This window comes from Rhinolophus sinicus, linkage group LG10 (assembly GCF_036562045.2).
Source record: "Rhinolophus sinicus isolate RSC01 linkage group LG10, ASM3656204v1, whole genome shotgun sequence".
NCBI classification, from domain to species: Eukaryota; Metazoa; Chordata; class Mammalia; order Chiroptera; family Rhinolophidae; genus Rhinolophus; species Rhinolophus sinicus.
This window is the reverse complement of record NC_133759.1, coordinates 57,056,696-57,077,433: the sequence shown is the minus strand read 5'-3', so window position 1 is coordinate 57,077,433 and position 20,738 is coordinate 57,056,696. Positions and strand designations below refer to the sequence as shown.

Here is a 20,738-nt window from a genome sequence, read left to right as displayed (position 1 = left end):
CACTACTGGATGAGATAACACTTCACCAGACCAACGGTGAAGGTCTCCCTCCTGAAAGACTTTTCTTAACATATGTACAAAAGGTTGGACAATTAAGTTCACAAACTTTCCACCGTGTGCTTACATATGTAAGGCTTACAGTGTTGGGCTGGGAAGAAAAGTGGAGATAAGAGAGGAGATTTGGGAAAATAATTTTACAATAAATAATAGTTTTTGTGAAAGTCAGTCTCAAATGTTCAGGCATTGACATGTGCGTGTGCGTCTCTCTGTCCGTGTGAATTTATATACAGATATAATTTAAACTCAGGAATATGTGCATGACTGTAGGGGATATGGGTCCTTTGGCCTTGACCACTTTTAGACCACAATCTCAAGGAGTTGTTCACTAAACCATGGTCAGATAGTACAAGGATATTGGGGTTTTTGTTTGTTTGTTTTAAGTCATGTTTATTTAAGAATAATTTACATACAGTAATAGTCACCATTTTAAATGTACAGTTCTAAGAGTTTGACACATGCATGTGGTCATGAAACTACCACCACAATAAAGATACAGAACATTTCTATCTCCCTAAAAGTTCTGTTATGCCCCTTTGTGGACAACTCTGCTTACCAGCCATAGCCCTGGCAACCACTGAGCTGCTTTTTTTTTTTCCCCTATAATTTTGTCTTTTGCAGAATGTCAGTAAAGCTTGTTTGACCAGTAAGCCCACGTCAGGTGACAGCAGCTCTTTTAGTATCCTATCGCCCTTATCTCAGTTATAATTATACTGTATATGCAATTGATTAATACATTGTTCAAATGTCCATCTCTTCTGCTCGCATGTGTGAGGCGTGTGGGAGGGCAGGGATTGTCTGGCTGGTTCATTACTGCATCCTCAGCAGTACTGTCGAGTAGATGCTCAACAAATATCGCTTAATGAATGAGTGCCTCACTCACTATAAAGAAAGTGCTCTAAGTCACCCCTGACTCAGCAAAAGCAATGCGATATTCAGTGATATGAAATCTATTATGTTGTAAAGTACCCAGAGACCATATTATTCAAATATTCCTGAAGAGTATGCCTAGAGTTTTGGCGTTATATTGGGTCTGAAGATTAGCAATCAGAACCGTCCCAGGCTATCCCAGGTGCATGGCAAGTACACTCAATTAATTGAAAATAAAATGGGGAGAAAAGCTTTAATCATTAACACTGTCTTTTGCCACTATTTTGTCTAACTACATGTTTAAAACTGTTTATTTCATAATTTTTACATTCCATATATTTTGTAGCAAATCTGACATCACAGTGATAGTTATCAGTAGGATCATGAAATCCTCAAAATCAAGCTTGCTTTCTACATGCTCGTCTAGTTCAGAAAGCAGGTCTTTATATGTTGATTTGGTTTCTTGTCCCTGTAAAAATATAGAAGAAAAAGTAAAAAGCTAATTCGTTGTGCCACCTTGGTTTTACAGATAATAAGCAACAATAAACATGTTATTAACAATAATAACTGTCAAGTTGCTACGTTACTAGTCAAGCACTTTGTTAAATCTTTTCATGGGTCATCACTGAGTCCTGGCGGTCACCTTATTGAATATGTGCTATAATTACCCCACTTCCCAAGTGCAGTATCAGAGACTCAGCAAGATTTAAGTAACTTGCTCCAAGTGAGGCAGCTTCTGGTGGGATCCAGACTCATAGCCTTGGCTGCCTAGCCAACACTTTTTAACCGCTAAGCTCTCCTGCCTCTCTTCAAACACAGATAGTGTTATGTTTTCAGATTTTCAAAATATAATCTCTTTGTTATGGGTATTATACAGTATGTGTTCCACTGAACAATGAGATTATCCAGGAATATGGAATAAAATATGGTAAAAGAAAATGTGTGCTTTGGAAGATTTTTCAGCATTCAGTTTGATCACAATTCAAATCCGAGTTCATAGTCCTTATAAATGGATTGAAAGAAAACATGTGCATAATTCGTACATGGAGAGGCTTTTCAGTTTCCAACTACAGCTTGTGAAATATCTTCCCAAGTGGCATTAAAAATGTTAATGTAATTTGATTCAATGTTATACTGAGCTTTGTTTCATTTAGCTCAACCGTAAATGCTCACCCATGTGCTAGTTGTAAAAACCATCACAGCGAGGACTAAGACATGTTAAAAAGATGACATTCCTCTTACAGGCTTAGACCATTCTTGTTTCTGTAGGCTGGTTCTCCCCGAGACGCCACACCTACCAGCGAGGGCTGAAGGAGCTCTCCCAGTCCCTCCAAGAGAGCTGAATACTGTGTTGAAAGGGTCAGATTCTGAGACAGACATAGGAGCACGTTACTAGTGGAACCACACTTGCTTAGTCGGAGATGGTGGTGGGTCTTTTTTCCTTTTTTCTGCATAGTATTGTTACAACATGCAGCTGACTGGGTCCAGCCCTCTTGGGGCCTGAGCAGCCATCTTTGCTTTTGTATGCTCTTAGCAGTGCCTTTAGGTGTCAGTTTTATTATATTTGACTGGTTATAGAGGGTTAAGATCCCCCAAATTATGTTTCGGCTTATGAGAAAGGAGCTGTTGCCCTTAGCACCCAGGCCTCAGCCGCAAGGTCCAGTTCAGTTTACTAGAGAACTCCACCTGCGGATTTAGGAGGAAGCTATTAGTGAGTAGGAATAAGTCTCTGTGAGTCCCCAAATGACGTAGGGGACTTTGGAGTGCGTGAGTGAGTGCTGGGATTGTGTCTCGAGAGACTGAAGAATGGAAACACGGACCCAGGAGAGGCAAAGAGTTTTAAAAAGAGGATAATTTATTGAGAGCAAAGGGTCAGAGCTCCCGAGCAGGGAAGAGGTCCCAAATGGGGTTGCCCAGTGACTGAGGCAAAAGCTCTTACTTTTATGCCTTCCCTTGTCTGTTTGGGGAAGGGGGATGGAGCTTTCTAATGGAATTTATCTATTAGGTTTGTCCTGTTTGCCCATCCTGAGTGAAGGAGACATTCCAGATCATGGAGTTTCAGGATATGGCTGCCTTTTGTTTATTCCACCGGGGACCTCCCTGTCTACCTAGCAACACACTACTAACCTGTCTCATTAGAGGATCTCATGAAGCAGGATGGCTGGTCCTAGGCAGCTTCTGACATTACCCAGATGCTTGCTCAGTGAGGTTATGCTGTCTTCATTGATACCGAGAATGCCCCAGGATGAGCTGTCCTCTGGAATCCCCTGAAATATGTTTTTGGCTTTCTGTTGCCTCTCATCCTGAGCAGCGGGCAGGGCTGCACTGACACCTGGGTGGGATCTCTGCTCCTAGAGGTCCAGAAACTGGCGCCTTTCTCATGTGTAGCCTACACCCAGAGACGCGAGGCTAAAGGTGTCTTTCCTAATGATGTTGGTTTCAACTGTTTTTTCCTCTGGTGTTCTCACGAGGAAGACAGGTTATATCAGGATGATCCATCCGCTAGGTCTTTGTTTTCATCCTTGTTGAAAGCTCCCTGAGGATATACCAGGTGGCCAGGTACAAGGTCTTGTTTTTCTTGGGGGTTTGTCATTTCTTTTGGCCTCTGATGCACCCATCCTCTCGTTAAAGACTCCCCAGACCTTTCTATCATTTGTCAAATTCTGCCTGATATTTCTATCTGAAAAAAATAGCTTTTCATAATTTTTTTAAATTTCAAAAGCAATACATGTTTAATATTGGACATTTAGAAAAATATTTTTAAAAAGGAGAATGTAAAAATAACCCTTTACCCCATTACCCAAAGATAGCTATTATTAACTTTTTTTTCAATCATTTTCTGTGTATCACATTATAGTTTCTGTCTGTCTGTCATCTAGCTGTCTCTCTCACACACATATTCACATACACACACTTTTATTTAAAACTTTATTGAGGAATAATTGATAAATACGATTTGAAGTGTACAATGTGATGATTTGACATACATACATATACGTCGTGGAATGGTTACCAAAATCAAGATAATTAACAAACCCGTCACCTCACATAGTTAACTCTTTTTTTCTGTGTGGTAAGAATGCTTAAAATGTACTTTCAACAACTTTCAAGTATACAATACCATATTATTATCTATAATCACCATGTATATACTAGATCCTCAGAACTTATTTTTATAACTGAAAATTTATACCTTTTGACCTCATCAGCCCGCTGTCTCCTCCCCCCAAACTCTGGCAACTACCATTCTATTCTCTGTTTCTATCAAATCAACCTTTTAAAAAAAAAATCACATATGCGTGGAATCTTAAAAAAAAGCCAATTTTACATACTCTCACTTGAAATAATCATAGATTCACAGGAAGTTACTTACCTTTTAAATCTTTTGTATTTGTCTTTTAAATTACATGTAATGCTTACTCATTTCCCCTAGGCCAATATTTCCCAAAGAATGAAGATACACTGCTGGTGGAATGTAATGCAATTTGAGGTGATGCAAGAATAAATATTAAATAAGAGTTAATAAGAATTAATAGTCAACTATTTATTTTTTACTACCTTCCACTTTTACCCACTGAATTTACATTTAGAATTGTGATCAAATGTACTTATAAAATGAATTTATTTAAGTAGAAGTTTAACTCAAAGAAAGAAGTTCTAAATAAATTATAATACAGACTATAGGAAATATGGGAAAAATGTTGAAGATAGTATTCAAATGACTGAATTTGACAAATATGCTCCTAGGTGATTTAGGTCACTTCCTTCAGGTCAGTGACCCTTTATACACTGCTAATTCTCACGTCTGAATGTTGACTTCCCAATTCATGTATCCTGTTGCTGAGTTTCACCTCTATGTTTCGTGGACATCTTAAAATTGCCACATTCTAATGCAATTCATCACCTCCTCCCACCCCCACCTCATTTCAAATTTGCTGATTCTTCAGTCTTTCTCTTCTCTGAGAAAGGGATTTATTACTCGTTATTTCCCCCCCCAAGTCAGAACTGGGTTATCATAATTTTCTCCTTCTGTCCTTCAAAAGCCACAGCCAATCAACGCTCAGACGCTGTTCATTTCACCTTGCACATGTCTCTCACATTCACCGTTTTAATCTAAACCACCACATCATCTTCTGTTTAGATTGCTTCCGTGCAGTCACTCCCTTCTTCTTTGTCTCACCCTCACCCTTACCCCAATCTAATCTGTAGCTTTTGTAATTTCTTCCGCCTGTACTTAGAAACCATTTCTGGCTTCCTTCTGCCCTCAGGCTATGACTGTGAGATTTGGCTTCTCTCCACCTCCTGGCCTACAACAACCGCTGCTTCCTACTTCCTTCCCTTTTCTTACCAAATACTTCCTGGCCCTCATAGGTCTTTGACATGCTTCAAGGCCTTTGCAGCTGCCATTCCCTCTTCTTGGAACGCTATCATTTCACCCCAACCCCTTGACTTGCTAACTCTTGCTCCTTCTTTAGATCTCAAATATACCATAATTTTCCAGGAGCCCTTTTTTGACCACCCACCTGAAGATGGTCCTTCTGTTTTACTCTTGCACTGCATGCTCTACAAGTTCACCATCCTTTGATTACTAATTACTTTTTCAGCATATCTCTCTACTCTGCTGGATTGGTAGCTTGTTCATTGCATTAATCTCAGCGCTCAGCTCACCTGCTGACATATGTAGGTACTCAATAAATATCTGTTGAATGAAACAACATGATGGGCCCTTCAGCTGTAGTTATAGGCTCTTTGGAACAGTCATTATGGTGTGGCTCCTGTTCTGTGTGCCTGTTAATTTTCTTACCTCTGTGAAATTCCTAAATTGGGTTTGCAGCAGGTTTTTGGCAGTAGCTTTTTCAAGTTTACCATCAGGGTCAGAAGAATTTCTGAATATCAGAGCAACGGTGGCGATGGCTTTTTCCAGTTCTGAGCCCTTCCCCAGAGCTGTGAGAGAAGAAATACACAATGATGAGGCCCAGGTTGGAAATAATCTTTCCCCAGACGTGGGACTACATCTGTTAAGAGAACTGCACAGAGCAGGGTTGGAAGGTGTCTGTCAGCGAGGCCCTGTCCTTGGACTATTTGCTCCCCACTGGACATGGGACATGGGGGTGTCTTGTCCTGGACCTTTAAACAATGGAGAACAAAAATTCTTTCAGGATCAATTAGAATTAATAGAATTAGGATGAGACATCCCATCTATCCATGATATCCAAGATATACCATACTTGCCATCTAACCTTGGAATAAGCCTCACCTCTCTACCTTGGGTTTTCTGATCTGTAAAATATTTATGGAGCATCTGCTATGTGCTAGGCTCAGGCCCTGGCATTGAGGATACCTCACCGAATAAAGCAAAGTCTTGCCCTTGTGGAACGAATGCTCTCTGTCAGGTAGAATATCACCTCATGCCCGTGTGATAAAGGAGAATGAGATCCAGAACAAGCTCTATGATGTCATGATAGAGGAGCGGTTTCTTTGATGCACTGTCTCAAACACAGCAATCTCCTAGCTGGTTTCTCTGGTTTCAGCTCCTTGAAAGGGCGGTGCTAACTCATTCCTTTCCAGTGGGTGGCATCCAGTGAACAGCAAGAGCTGCACAAGGCACAGTGCAGAACTTCTTATGTTCTCTGTCCTCTTGGTCTCTGATACAGCCCCTGTTATAGAACTGCTCACACGTTGCAGTTATTCCATGTTTAACTGTCTTCCTCCCCAATTAGAATGCAAGGTCCATTCGGCCAGGGATCATACCTTTCTTTATCATTATATTCCTAGTGACCACGCAGATGCCAGCTACATAGTAGGTGCTAATACATGCTGTTAAATGAATGAATAAGAAAAGAAGAAAAGAAAAACAAAATCCCACAGCTTTCAGCCCATGATACATGCAATAGTAGTCAATTCATAGGATGTTGATCAGTCAGAATAATGTGACTTTTGTAGTGAGCAGTCACCTATGTTCCTGGTACTGTCCCGAGGGGCTGCGCACACAGAGGTGACACAACCAGATGTGGCCTCTGCCCTCATCTATCTTACAATCTAGTGGAGAAATAAATAATAATCAAGAGGATATGTGCGTATACATACATATTTGTTTTACATATATTTGATCATTATTTCTCCATATACATATGAAGGTCAGATAATTAAGTTCGCGAACTTTCCGCCATGTAAGTGCACGGTGGAAAGTTCATGAACTTAATTGTTCGACCTTGTATATAATATACATACAATGTGTGTTGTATGAGACAAAGATGGTACAGAGACAGAAAAAACAGAAATTATGGAATGGGACTGGGAGGAAAACGACTTAGGTAGGTGGTCTTGGAGGCATCTAGAAGGACATTAATATCTAAGCTAGGACCCATAGAATGAGAAGGAGCCTGCTTGTGAAAGGGTGTGGTGTCGGGCTGGGGTTCGGGTTGCGCGGAGTGTTCCCGGCTTAGGCAGCAGTGTATGCAAAGGCTCAGATCAGGAGTCATGCTCTACACGCCAGATCAGAAGTCATCTCAGATCAGTTGGAGGAGCTGCGAGAAGACAGCAGTGGCTGGAGTCTAGGAGCCTGAAGGGTGTTTGATGAGGAAAAGTAGGCAGGGCTAGACCATGCTGGGCTCACAGGCTGTGGAAAGGAATCAAGATTTTCTCTCAAGTGTAGAGAAAAGGCATTGCAGGGTTTTAAGCACCTTTCTTTTGTTTTTTGTTTTTTTCAGTTAAAGAGGAGAGGGAAGGGCAAGAGGTAAGAAGAATGGATGCAGGAACCAGTATGGGGCCTTCTCAGTTTTTACTGTATGTCCGAGCAGGACTCAGGCTAAATGGCGACATTACATGTTTTTGTGTATAAGAACCTTCTGCCAAGCATCCTAATCAATGGGTTGGCATCTCTCCCTGTTGCATGAGGAAATATATGCCCTCTCCATTCTCCCATGCCATTTCCCCCACCATTTAGCCCGAAGCTTAAATTATTTGGACTTCCTGGCCCTGCAAATGGATGCCCCTCACTCAGGAGTACTCACTTATTTGCTCCAAGCTAAAGCAAGTCAAGGACATGTGCATACACAATCTGGTTGGGACAGAAAGTCGTCGTCTACTGTGCATCTATTATGTGCCAGATACTGTAATGAGTTGTATATTTAATTCTTATTATGACCATAGGAATTATTATAACATTTACTATAGTAATCCACGACATAAATGTACCATAGTTGATTTAACAATTCACCCTTTAGGGACGTTGGATGGCTTATAATTTTGTCTATTACAAATCAATCTTGTGCGAACATTTTTGTACAAGTTATTACCATACAAAACATGATTTTTCTTTTATTTGGAGTAAATACCGAAGGGTAAAATTACTGGGTTATATGATAGCCCATGTTTTTTTTGCTGTTGTTTTTAAGAAATTATAAGCTGTTGTCCACAGTGGATGTACCATTTTATAGTCCCATAAGCAATGTGTAAGAAATCTAGTTTTTCTCCAACTTTACCTGCATTTGTGTTGTCACTATTTATTTTAGCAATTCTGATAGGTGTGTGGAGAGATATCAGTGTAGTTTTAATTTGTATTTCCTAGTGGCTAATGATGCTGAACAGCTTTTCATGTGCTTGTTTGCCATCTGTCTATCTTCCTTGGTGAAATGTCTGTTCAAGCCCGTTCATGGATTTTGCCCATTTTATAATTGAATTTAAATTTCTTTTTGAGATTTGAGAGTTCTGCATCTATTAAAGATTCAAGTCATTGATGGGCTGTGTGATTTGCAAATATTTTTCCCCAGTGTGTAAATTGTGTTTTTATCCTCTCAATGGTGTCTTCTGTGGAGGAAATGTTTTTAAGTTTTATGAAGTCTGATTTATCTGCTTTTTTTCTCTTATGAAACATTTGTCTTACGTATAATTAAAAGTTTTATAATTTCATGTTTTACATTTAAATCTGTGATCCATTTTGAGTTCATTTCTGTTTAAGTTGTGAGAGTTAGGTGGAGGTTCATCTTTTTACCCGTGGATGACCAATTATTCCAGCACCAACGGTTGAAAACTCTGTTCTTCCTTCATTGAATTGTTTTTGCATCTTTGTCAAAAATAAGTTGAGCATATCTGTGTGGGCCAATCTCTGAGTCTCCTATTCTGTTGCACTGATCTGTGTCTAATCCTTGTCATAGTGTTCTGGTTCCTGCAGCTGTATGGTAAGTCTTAACATTGGAGGGAATGATTCCTGACACTTGATTCTTTTTCAAAATTATTTTGGCTATTTTAAGGCCTTTTCCTTTTTCCTATAAAGTTTAGAATAAGTTTGTCTGTTTTCAAAAACCTTAAATTTTAATAGGAATTGCATTAGGCCTAGGAAGCAATTTGGGGAGAATTGATGTCTTTACTACATTAACCTTTCCAATCCATGAACACAGTATGTCTCTCCATCATTATACCATTTCATAGATGGAGAAAGGAGCTAGTCTTTTTGAGAACACATTACTAGTGAGTGGCAGGTCCTGAATTTGGATCCATGTCAAAAACATAAGACTCATGAAGACAAGGATTTTTTTTTTTTTTTTTTTTTTGGTTCTCTTGTGTTCTGTGGACACTTCTGCACTTAGAAAAATGTCTAGCACATAGTAGGTGCTTCACAAATGAATGTCTGCAAAACCTGTGTCCTCAACTTCTTACTCCTTGATTTCCTCCCTGGTTTTTGTTCCTCAGTCTCGGTGCCTTACATTTCCTGCTTCTGTCTGCTGGTCCAGTGGTTGCCCCTTCATCTAGCCTAGAACCCCAGCTTCAGAAAATTCCCTGCTTTTTGAATTCTATTTTTAGCTTTCTCTCCCCCTACCCCTCCACCGTATCCATTCACTTCTGCCACATCTGGAAACCTGCATTTAGAATTGGGATTCTTTTCAATTACCCAAGATTTTCCTGCTCATCAAAACTACAAGGTGATAGGCATTTTTCTTTTAGCTCATGTCTATCTTTCCTGAGGTGTGTGTATTTGAGGTGTTGGGGTGCTATATAATGGTAAACTTGAATTTAAGTGGCTAAAGAATAAACTGTTTTATAAACAATCCTACCTTTAAGAAGCAAATTGCTTCTTAAGAGGAAACTCCTTACTTCCTTCAGAGGTAAATATTTCTTCCGTGATTTTGACCAGCTGACTTATTAATGAATAAAGAAGAATAATTAGAAAGGGCTTAGTATGAGTTGCTTTATCGGGTCTGAGACTTCTCATGGGGTACAATAGCCTCTTGTCTTCCTGGCTCTGCCCTTCTGGCAAGAAAGGGGTGATTTCCAAGCTGTGAGTGAGCTTGCAAATAATGGCAGACACCTTCTTTGTTTATTATGTGCTAGGTGCCTTTCAAACATAATCATATTTAATTCCAAAAGGTAGGTACTATTTGTGTCTCAGTTTTACATATTGGAAAGCGACACATGGAGAGATTAAGAACTTTAAGACCACAGTGCTCAAAAGTGGGAGAGAAAAGATGAGAAAGTCTCAAATTCAAAGCCCATAGAGTGATCTGCCCCTTTGGAATATCCAATGGTAAGGGCGTCCCCATGGAGGCTGTGGAGTCCAGACATTTTCCAACCCTCAGAAGGAGTTCAGATCTGACTGCACGCGAGATGAGGCCTCCATCCGGACTCGCCAACCTGTCTTCCTTCTCCTCCTTCCTTTTAAACACAGCATACATTTCCCCCTGACTATAAAATAGCATATGCTCATGGTAAAAAGAGAACTAGAAAATATTAAAAATAAAAGTTACTAAGGAGCTGTGGTTATCCTACCAACACTGAGGATACTTTGTAAAGCGGTTTGGTTTCCTGTTTTTATGGCTGGATTCTTCACTTAATAAACTCAGCATGTTGCCCCCTAATTCCTGCCCTGTCTGCTTCGCAGAGTTGTGAGCAAATACGTGAAAGCATGTAAAGGGCTGGGTGCTATTAAAAATGCAGAGGGTTGATGTTTTTCTTTTGGCAACATTTATTGGCTCTTCTGCCTCTGGAATGGGAGTGTGAAGAGGGCATTAAAACGGGCCACTTCATGTTCACCTCTCTTGCTATTTCCTACCTCACTTTTTACACGTTAGTAATACTGAACTGTGTGTAGTGCCTTAAACACTCTACTCCCCCAACTAGAATTTATTGTCAGGCCCCCATCCTGGTTGTAGAGATAGAGCGGTGAGTACTAATCAAGAGAATAAGCCTTGATTTCCTGGAGCTTGAGTTCTGGTGGATGGTAGTAATGAACGATTATGGAGCTCATACTCAATATGCCAGCCACTCCTCCTTGGGATGTACACAATTCAACTCATTTCATTCTTATATTTGCCTTCTGAGGTAGGTCCCAGTATCATGCCCACTTTATAGAAGAGAAAACTGAGGCACAGAGAGGTTAAGTGGCTCACTAAAGGTTACACGACCAGTCTGTTCCCTTACCATGATGCATACTGTCTTTAAATGTTGTTTTTCAGGCAGTGTATTCTGTAAGACTCTTTCCCAAAACCTGAAATTGTGCCTGTCCCTCCTTTGTGCTTCTCTACTCTCTTTTACATAAACTTATCATAACCCTCACGCTTTTGGACTGAAACACTCTGTTTATTTGTCTAAATTACCTTCTAGAACAGTGCTGTTCCAAAAGAAATGTAATGCGAGCCATAATAATAACTTAAAACTTTCTAGTAGCCACATTAAAAAGTAAAAAGAAACAGATAACATTATCTTAATACTATCTCTTATTTAACCCAATATATCAAAAATATCACTTTAACGTGTGATCAATATGAACAAATTATTGAGATATATTGGACTATTTTCTACTAAGTCTCTTAGATCGGATATATATTTTACAGGTACAGCACATTTCAATTCAAGCTAACCACATTTTAAGTGTTCAGTATCTACATGTGGCTAGCGGCTACCATGCTGGACAGTGCAGTTCTAGACTAATGTTCCCTGAAAACCGTTACTGTATCTTATTTCTCTTTGCATTCATTCTCAGGCTCTGGCGTGTTGTCGGCCTGTCTATGTGAGCTGAACTGAGCTGACTTGAACTTTAGAATAATTCTCTGCTTCTTTCTTGTCACCTGTCCTGGAACATGATACACTAAACAACAAGCATTTGATCTAGTGAGCTCCTGACACTTTAGTGTAATAGAAACACAACTCTCAGTACAGCAGGGTGTCAGAATCACCTCATTTTAGAACTTTTCCTAATATTAGTTGTTTTTTGATAATGAAGACAGGAGAGAAGTTGTTTGTGTAGGTTCACACTGGTAGTATGTGGCAGAACTAAAAACTAGGCCTCTGCTCTTTTCTTGCTGAATCAGTAGTTTTCCCAATACTCCAGTACGTCTCAAACTTTTCCACTATAAAACATGTTTAAATCACAGAGGCAAATATGTACTCAACCCCTACCCACGCCCACCCCCAAGAGATCAAGGGCATAAGCCCAACTTGCCAGAAATGTGGGTTCATATTGGCTTCTATTCTATGATCTATGCATGTCTGATTTCAATGAATAACATTTAAAGTTACCTACCATTGAACATAACATGTTCTGGGAAGATGAGCCGTGGTTCTCCTGTGTTTTGTTAAGGTATGGCGATAAATGTGGCACAAAGGAAGCATTAGAAATGTCATAGATATTTGTCATGACCTGGATTTGATGTTATCATGGAAATTATCAAAAGTGCCTGAAATTATGTAAATTGTAAGACAGAAATTAGGGGTCTCTTGTGTTGCGATAGTGTAAAAATAATATTTTCATCAAGATGAAGATTTATTTAAATAAAAATATAAAGAGTTTCTTTTGGTGACATCGTCCAGCCATCTACAAGGAAAAACAACTGCAGTGTGTGATATCCAGCTCTGCCTGTTACTCGGTACACATATTTAGTCACACAGTTTGGAATAAGGTAATGATCCAAGTATATAAGTGTTGTTCTTATATTATTATTTCCACAGCAATAGTGTTAGCTCTAAAGCTATCTTACCTATAAAAATGGAATTGTGAGGGCAAATATTTATACTTTGGGAGTTGGCCACACTGTTTTTACTCAATAAAGAGAGGCAGTGGGGGGTTGATTGCACCCTGAGTTCCACTGAACATTCATGAGTCAGACACTGACGATCTTGCGCGGGACACACTGATATCTGCCCATGGAGCGGCGACTGGGTGGGGGGAAGGTCACTCAGTTAGGAGTCAGGGGACCCACGCTCTTCCTGGCCTTCAATGGACTGAGTTTGGGTGAGTGAATTCCTATCACTGGCCTCAGTTCCCAAATCTTTAAAAAGAACATTCTGAATGTTTGATGGATTATCCACAAGTTCCCTTACATCTTGGCATCTTTCATGGCCTGTTATTTTTAACTCTTGACATACTGTCATGGTAGAGAAGAAATGCATATGTCTCAGTCACCCCACACCTTACCTTTTATCGAAGCCAGTTGTTTGGAGATTGCAATGCTGCCAACAAAATGAAAGAGACATAATGACTCTGGGAGTTTGGGTATTGATATCAGCACCTAACATAGAGCAATACAATGGCTTAAAGATTCATTATTTTCAATAAATAGTCACTGAGCATTCTAGTGGAGCAGCCATCTGTGTTTTAAAATTCTTTCTCCCCTGGCCACATCATAAAGACGTGCTTGGCAATGGCTCGCCCGAATATCCTGTCTTTTGTGTATTTATGTGACCATGTGACTAAACTCCCCCCAATGGAAAAGAGTAGAAGAGAAGTGATCACCTTCCACATAAGCTCTTCCACGCGCTTTCCCATTTCCAGCTGATTAACATAGAAATTATCAGGGATATTTTGGAAGACACATGTTTAAGCCACAAGCCACATCAGCCTGTGTCCCTATATGGTTTTATGGAGTAAAACTGCCACTGACCTGTAAGCCCTACTCTGGACTGTTACATGAAAAAGACAAAAATAACTTATTTGTTCTGTAAAACGCTGAAGATTTGAAGTTTATTTGTTCTGACAACTTAGCCTACCTAAGAATGAAGGTGTTGTGCTAGGGGGTGGGGGGGCATCAGTGAAAGGTAGTGTTCCTGCACTCTTGGGGGCTTACAGTCTAGTGCAGAAGATAGATATTAAACAGGTAACTCACTGAAGAGTAATGGCAGAGCACATACAGAGGGCAGTGAAGGACTAACCAGTCCACGGGGCAGAGTAATGGCATTTTATCTAAGCCTAATGAATCAATAGGTGAAGAAGGAGGAAGAGTGTTCCAAGCAGAGGGAAGAGTGTGTGCTGAGGCACTGAAGTGGGAGAAAGCACGCGTGATTGAAGAGCCAAAGGAGGCACAGGTGGTTGGAACCTGGAGAAGGAAGGAGATTAGTGGTGGAAAGTGAGGCTGCAATCCAGGGTCAGGGCCAGACCACATCAAGCCTTATGAAAGACTCAGGTCATTATCCTAAGGGTATTGGGAAGGAAGGGAATGACATGGTCAGATTTGCATTTTGGAAAGTTATTTCACCTGATACATGAGAAGGAGATTAGGAAGGGGCCAGGTGGAAGGTAGGAAGGTGTATCTTGCTCCCTCATAAAGAGCAAATCAATATTTGCTTGATATTTCAGCCCCCAACAGCTGGAGTTATTTTGAGAAAGCCAATAAGAACAATAGAATTTGGTCTTGAACTTGAACTCTTTGGAAATACATATATCTTTGACATATCATATCCTTGGTCATATCGTATCCTTAAAGGGAATGTCTGGGTTCAAGATCTGGTTTTAGCATCAACTGGTCAAGAGATCATCACCTTTGGAGGTCTCATTTTTCTTGTAAAATTAGGAAGCTGGAATCTATGATATCTGTGACCTTTTATGGTCTTCTTGGTGAGCTTCTCTTGACTTTCTAAATGCTCTGCATGATTATCTCCTTCCTAGGATAAAGGATGGGCATTCTTTTCACTTTGCACAATGTGCACTTACAACATGGCTTGCATTATTTTCTATTGTCATGATTTCCTCCATTAGTTTCTGAGTCTCTTGAGAGTGAAGCTATTCAGTTTATATTCATACCTCCCACTCTGGGCTAGCAGAATACCTAGCACTTGTTAAGTGTTCAAAAAATGTTTTTTGAACTAAAAGAGGTCCCCTAAGGGGAATTATATGAGAAAATTTCTTTTATTTATTAGCCATAATTTTACATATTTCAATAATATGAAACAATTTCCTTCTGTCATGGGTAATTTAAAAAATATGCTATACAGTTAATATCACTACCAATTTTGATTCACCAATGTTTCTCAAGAGGCAATCAAAGATATTTGTGTTAATTGCATCATCTTTTCAGTTTTCAATCAAAGCTGCAAATTTATTCTCTTTATTTTTCCAATTCAATTTAAAGCTAGATTGGTGTGGGTAATAGGCACCAAATGTGCAATACTTTGGCTATGAATTTGTTAATATGAACTCTTTGGAAATATACCTGCAACTTAAACTCAATAAAGAAGAGTCAAGTGCCACTGACCTTTTGGGCATTTTCCTAGGTGCTAAAGTGGATATTGGGGCTGCAGAAGGACGGGCTCCCCTTCCAAGTGGAGTGCTTGGTCCTGGGTACTGTGCACACAGCCACACGTACTCTGCTTTCCTGTTGTGTGTTGGCCCTTCCTAAGCAACAGCCACTTGCCTACTGTTACTATTGTCAATTACCCCATGACAACTATACAATGGCAGGTTTGGAAGAGCTTTTACCCACTGTTATTGTATGTGGACATTAAACCACTCATGCATTCAACAAATATTCAAGTGCCTATTGTGGGCGAGGCATCTTACAAGGTACTGGGGACACAGCAGTGAGGAAAATCAGATACAGACCTTGATCTCAGGAATCTTAGTGGCAAAGACTGATATTAATCAAGCAGTCATACAAACAGTCACACCCGTGAACGATACCATGAAGGGGGGTTACCATGAGATTGCTGTCAGTCAGGGAGGCATCCCTGGGGAGGTGATGTTTGATGATGTATAGGAGTTAAGTAGGTGAAAGGGCAAGGGATCCACAAGGTAGGCAGATGGAATAGCCTGTGCTAAATCCAGTAGCTAGAGGCAGTGTGGTGAGAGGCTAGTGTGGCTGGACCAGAGAGGTGAGGGGAATGAGGCCCAGCTGAGGACGAAGGGGAGGCATGGTGGCTAGACCATACAGGGACTTGTGAGCCATAGGAAGGGATTTTCACTCTACGTCCAAAGATTAGGCAATCATTTTTGAGTTCTAAGCAAGGAGGTTTATAAAGTTAAATTTACATTTTGGAAAGATCACTCCAGGTTCAATGTAAAAAATGGTTTAGAGAGGCAAACAGAGTAAATGCAGGAAGACCAGTGGGGAGGCTGTTTCACTTGTGTTAGCTTAGAGTTCTTTCTGTAAAAACTGGGGGATGTGCCAACTCAGTCAAATTAGTCTGGGTCAGGGAAGACATGACCAATGATTACTTAGCTCACTGGTGGGTTGATGGGTAAGAAGGGATCTCAAGAGAAGCTAAGCATAGTCATTGTTCAGGCTTCAAGTTGGCTCCAGGGACATGCTATCTTACTGCATCACCGGTCACTGTTCCACCACATAGCCCTCTCACTCTCTTATTGCTTACTTCTCTGTGTGGGTTTTCTTTTCTCTCCTCCCTCTACCTCCTGACTACTTTTCTTAGCATGTCTCATTTAAATTTGAGGAGAGAGAGTTTTATTGGCTTCACTAATTACTGTTACTCATACTGGTCAGAGTTTTAATGCCAGCCCACCCCATAGGTTGTCAGTTAGCCTATGCAATTCCCTCCCTTGGATCAGGTGATGTCCCTGAGCCAACCTCACTGCTCAAGTGAAAACCTAGAGGTAGTTTCCTCAGCAGCGGGCCCTGGGTAGGTTTTCCAGAATCTGGATTTGTAACAAACACTCCGGATGATTCTGACACGGACTGTATGGGAGAGCTGTGGATAGTGTAAAAAGAAGCTCTAAAACACATTTCACCTCTATATTAATATTTCTGATCATCTACTTTGTATTCATAGTGAGTTATGATTTGTCTGTTCTCCTCACTAGATTGTGATTATAACAACCACAACAATAATAATACATAGCATTGATTTAAAACCTCCTAAGTGCCAGACATTGTGTTATGCACTTCATTCGTACTTTCTCATTCACTTCTTAGAATACTCTTTGGGTGGCACTATTATTATTTGCATTGTGCACACACCTTACACAGATTAGATCAGGGCTTGAGCACACAGCTAATAAGACTTGGGTTTCAAGCGCGGGTCTTTCTGACTCCAAGAAACAAGCTCTCAACGACTATCTCCTCTGCAGGGACTATGCCTTAATCATTTTTGTATCTTCCTCTCAGGATCCAGCATCATACTCAGGAAATGTTTATGAAATTGGACGTTTGTTGTGTGACCCAGATTCAAGAGCTTAATATCCACTGGGGAAAGTTGAACATATATCTGGTCCTGGGAGATATAAACAGAGGGTGCCAAACAAATGTATACATAGTTTAAGAAAGGAAAACTGTCTTAAATTTGTAATACTCAATGTATATCAATAACAAAGATGAATACAAGTCACGTTTGACTTCTGCAATTATAAAAGGTGCTCAAAGTGGTTATCATCAGCATCCAGATACTTCTGATATGGAGAACTACTGCTTGAGCAATGTTGATAAAAGTGTCTACTTGTATACATGTTTTTGACATCCCCAGTGTACAGAGTCCAATGCTCACTCCAGTGCTTCCAGAGGAAACTGAGAATGAAACAGAATCATAAGAAGAGGGTGTCATATCCACTGAAGGTAGAGATGACGAGGAGAAAGAGTTTGTTTTGCACACAGTAGAACTTCATTTGAGAATACTACAGTCTATGTATCCATTGTCCTATTGATGGATATTTATTTTTTTTTCCAGTTTGGGACCATTATGAATAAAGTGGCTATGAACATTTTCTACATATGGTTTTGGTTTTATTTATTCTGGTATTCTGGTATCACAGTGTGGTTTTAATTTGCATTTCCTTCATGACTAATGCTATCGAGTACTTTTTCATATGCTTACTGGCTGTTTGGTTATCCTCTTTGCAATACTACTCATCAATAAAAAAGAACAAACTACAAATATACACAAAAACACGAATAAATTGCAAAACCAACATGTTAAATAAAAAAGTGAGACACTAAAAATAATATATGTGCTGTATGATTCCATTTATATGAAGTTCAAGAACAAGAAAAACTAATCTATAGGGACAGAAGTTAAAACTAATCAGGAAGGGACAGTGACTGTGAAGCAGGATGAGGGAACTTTCGGGGATAATAAAAGTGTTTTATATCTTGACATAGGCGGTGGTCACGTGGGTGTATACGTACATAAACAAGTTTTACTTCAATAAAATTTATCAAAACTTTTGCCAAATGAATTCACCTGAAGAATGAAATTCTTGGATCACTTTACTTTGAAGCCACTGTCAAGGAAAGAATTGATCGAACTCCCCCACCCAGCACCACTGTGGTTGCCTGGCAAAGGGGAAACTACCACTCCACTCAGTGTCAGCACCTTATCTTTCAGTGCTGTCCTTTCTTCCACTAGGCAAGAATTCCCTTAGTCTCAGGGACTTACTTCTTCATCAACATGTCTCCTCAATTCTTTTAGTAAAGCTCCTTTCCTCCCCAATGGGAACTTGATAGGAATAATTTAGTTTACTGAGTTCTTCCTCAATTTTCTTGCCACAAACACTGTTGAATCAACTACAGAGTTGGGCTCTGGACTTTGGGATAACTTGTATTGATTTTTTTTTTAAGGCCTAATCTAATTCTGTTATTCTATACCCAGCTCTGTTCTTTCTCTGCAATAAAAGGATTCCAGAAACACACTTTCTTTCCTGCTGAGACAGTGTTTATGTCGCCAGACACTCGCAATTTAACCTTTCAGTGGTAGTGTCATCGCAGCTACTGACACTGGCCCTTCCCTGCCACTCCCCTTTTTTCTTGGTTGATCTTGCCAAGCTGCTGCAAAAGAACAATGACACCTACTTAGCTAGATCCTTTTTTCTTAGCCATAGTTATAGGCAAAACCCCCCAAAACCAAAAACAAACCACTGGGTTGTTCTGATATAAATTTTGTATTCCACTTCTGCAATCTATCATTGAATGACTCTCTTCTATGTTGTTAATTTGGTGCAAGTGTTACTGAGATGAACAAGAGCTCATCCGCCCGTGTGCACTGACCAAAATAAATGTATGTATGAGCAGGAGTTTGTAGTGAAGAAAAGAATTAGTTTATTAGGATGGGCGCCAATCTGGAAAACGGGTGAACTCGTTCATGCTCCAGAATATCTGGCTCTCTGATGGCTTACAGAAAAAAAGACTTTATGGATCAAAAATCCTGAGTCATAATGAATATGGGATTTGGAGTCATGGGTGAAACTAATGGGTCAAGAGTGAGGTAAGGGCAGTAAATCCTGATCTCAGGTCTTGAGGTCAGCTTCTGGAGTCCCTCAGTCTGGTTTCATGGGGACGTGGCCAGGGGGTCATTCTGCTTTAGGGCTCAGGAGTTGAAACACAACGTCAGGGCATGGCCATCGTTTCTTGTTGCCTTAGGGAGTTCATGAATGTAAGGGAAAGGGCCGAGGCTTACAGGGCGTGCTGTGAAGAAGCTGGAGTGAGTGCTGGGGCTGCATGTTAAATCAAAATCATACATTAAATCAAGACTCTTGGTCTCACAAGTTGTGCTTTTTTCCATTAAAAATTATGGTTAAGTACATGTAACATAAAATTTACCATATTAATCCTTTTTAAGTGTACAGTTCTGTGGCATTAAGTACATATAAACTGTTGTACAACCTTCACCACCATCCACCTCCAGAACACTTTTCATCTTGCAAGCTGAAACTCTATACCCATTAAACAATGATTGATCATTTCCCCTTCTCCTCATTGGGAAAATATGTCAACCATCTTTTGTTTACCCATTCACCCACTGATGGACACTTGGGTTGTGTCCATCTTTTGGCTCTTGGGAATAATGCTGCTATAAACATGGGTATACAAATATCTGTTTGAATGCTTGCTTTCAATTCTTTTGGATATATAACCAGAAGTGGAATTTCTGGGGCATATGGTAGTTCTATTTTCAATTTTTTGAGGAGACTCCGTACTATTTTCCATAGCACTTGCACCATTTTATTTCCGTCTACAGTATATGAGGGTTTCTATATCTCACATCCTTACCAATACTTCCATTCCTTCTCTCTTTCTCCCTTTCTCCCTCTTTCTTTCCTTTCTTGCTTTCTTCCTTCCATCTTTCTTTTCTCCCTCCCTCCCTCCCTCCCTCCCTCCCTCCCTCCCTCCCTCCCTCCCTCCCTCCCTCCCTCCTTCTTTCCTTCCATTTTGATAGCAGCAATTCTAACGAGGTGGTATCTCATTGCTGTTTTGGTTTGCATTTCCCTAATGATTAATGATGTTCAATATTTTTTCTTGTGTCTATTTGTCATTTGTGTATCTTCTTTCAAGAAATGTCTATTCTAATTTTTGCTCACTTTTTGGTGTCTTTTTTTAATTGTAGAAGTTCTTTATATATCCTTGTAAAGTTGGGTTTTTGAATATTATCTCATTTAATCCTCATATTAATATGCATTAGAAGTATCATTAACTTTTCTGTCAAGGACTCTGCAATACATGTAGAAAAATTAACTTGCAATTATTCCCTAAACAAATATTTATTTAGAACTCACTATGAGTCTGACACTATTAAAAGCAATGAGGATAAAACAGTGGGGGGAGAAAACATAAACTGACAAGAGCTGTGCCTTCCTGCAGCATACATTCTAGTAGGGATAGGTT

General features: G+C 39.9%; 1 protein-coding gene across 1 annotated transcript; it reads right to left on the bottom strand.

Moving 5' to 3' along the window:
• Nucleotides 1–451: 451 nt before the first annotated feature.
• SNTN (sentan, cilia apical structure protein) lies at nt 452–15,501 on the bottom strand. Its single transcript, XM_019728384.2, has 4 exons — nt 15,390–15,501; nt 13,337–13,371; nt 5,732–5,871; nt 452–1,396 (listed from the first exon to the last, which is right to left on the bottom strand). Exons 1-4 carry the CDS (start codon nt 15,398–15,400, stop codon nt 1,238–1,240), a joined length of 345 nt encoding a protein of 114 aa, XP_019583943.2. The 5' UTR covers nt 15,401–15,501; the 3' UTR covers nt 452–1,237.
• Between the last annotated feature and the right edge of the window lie 5,237 nt (nt 15,502–20,738).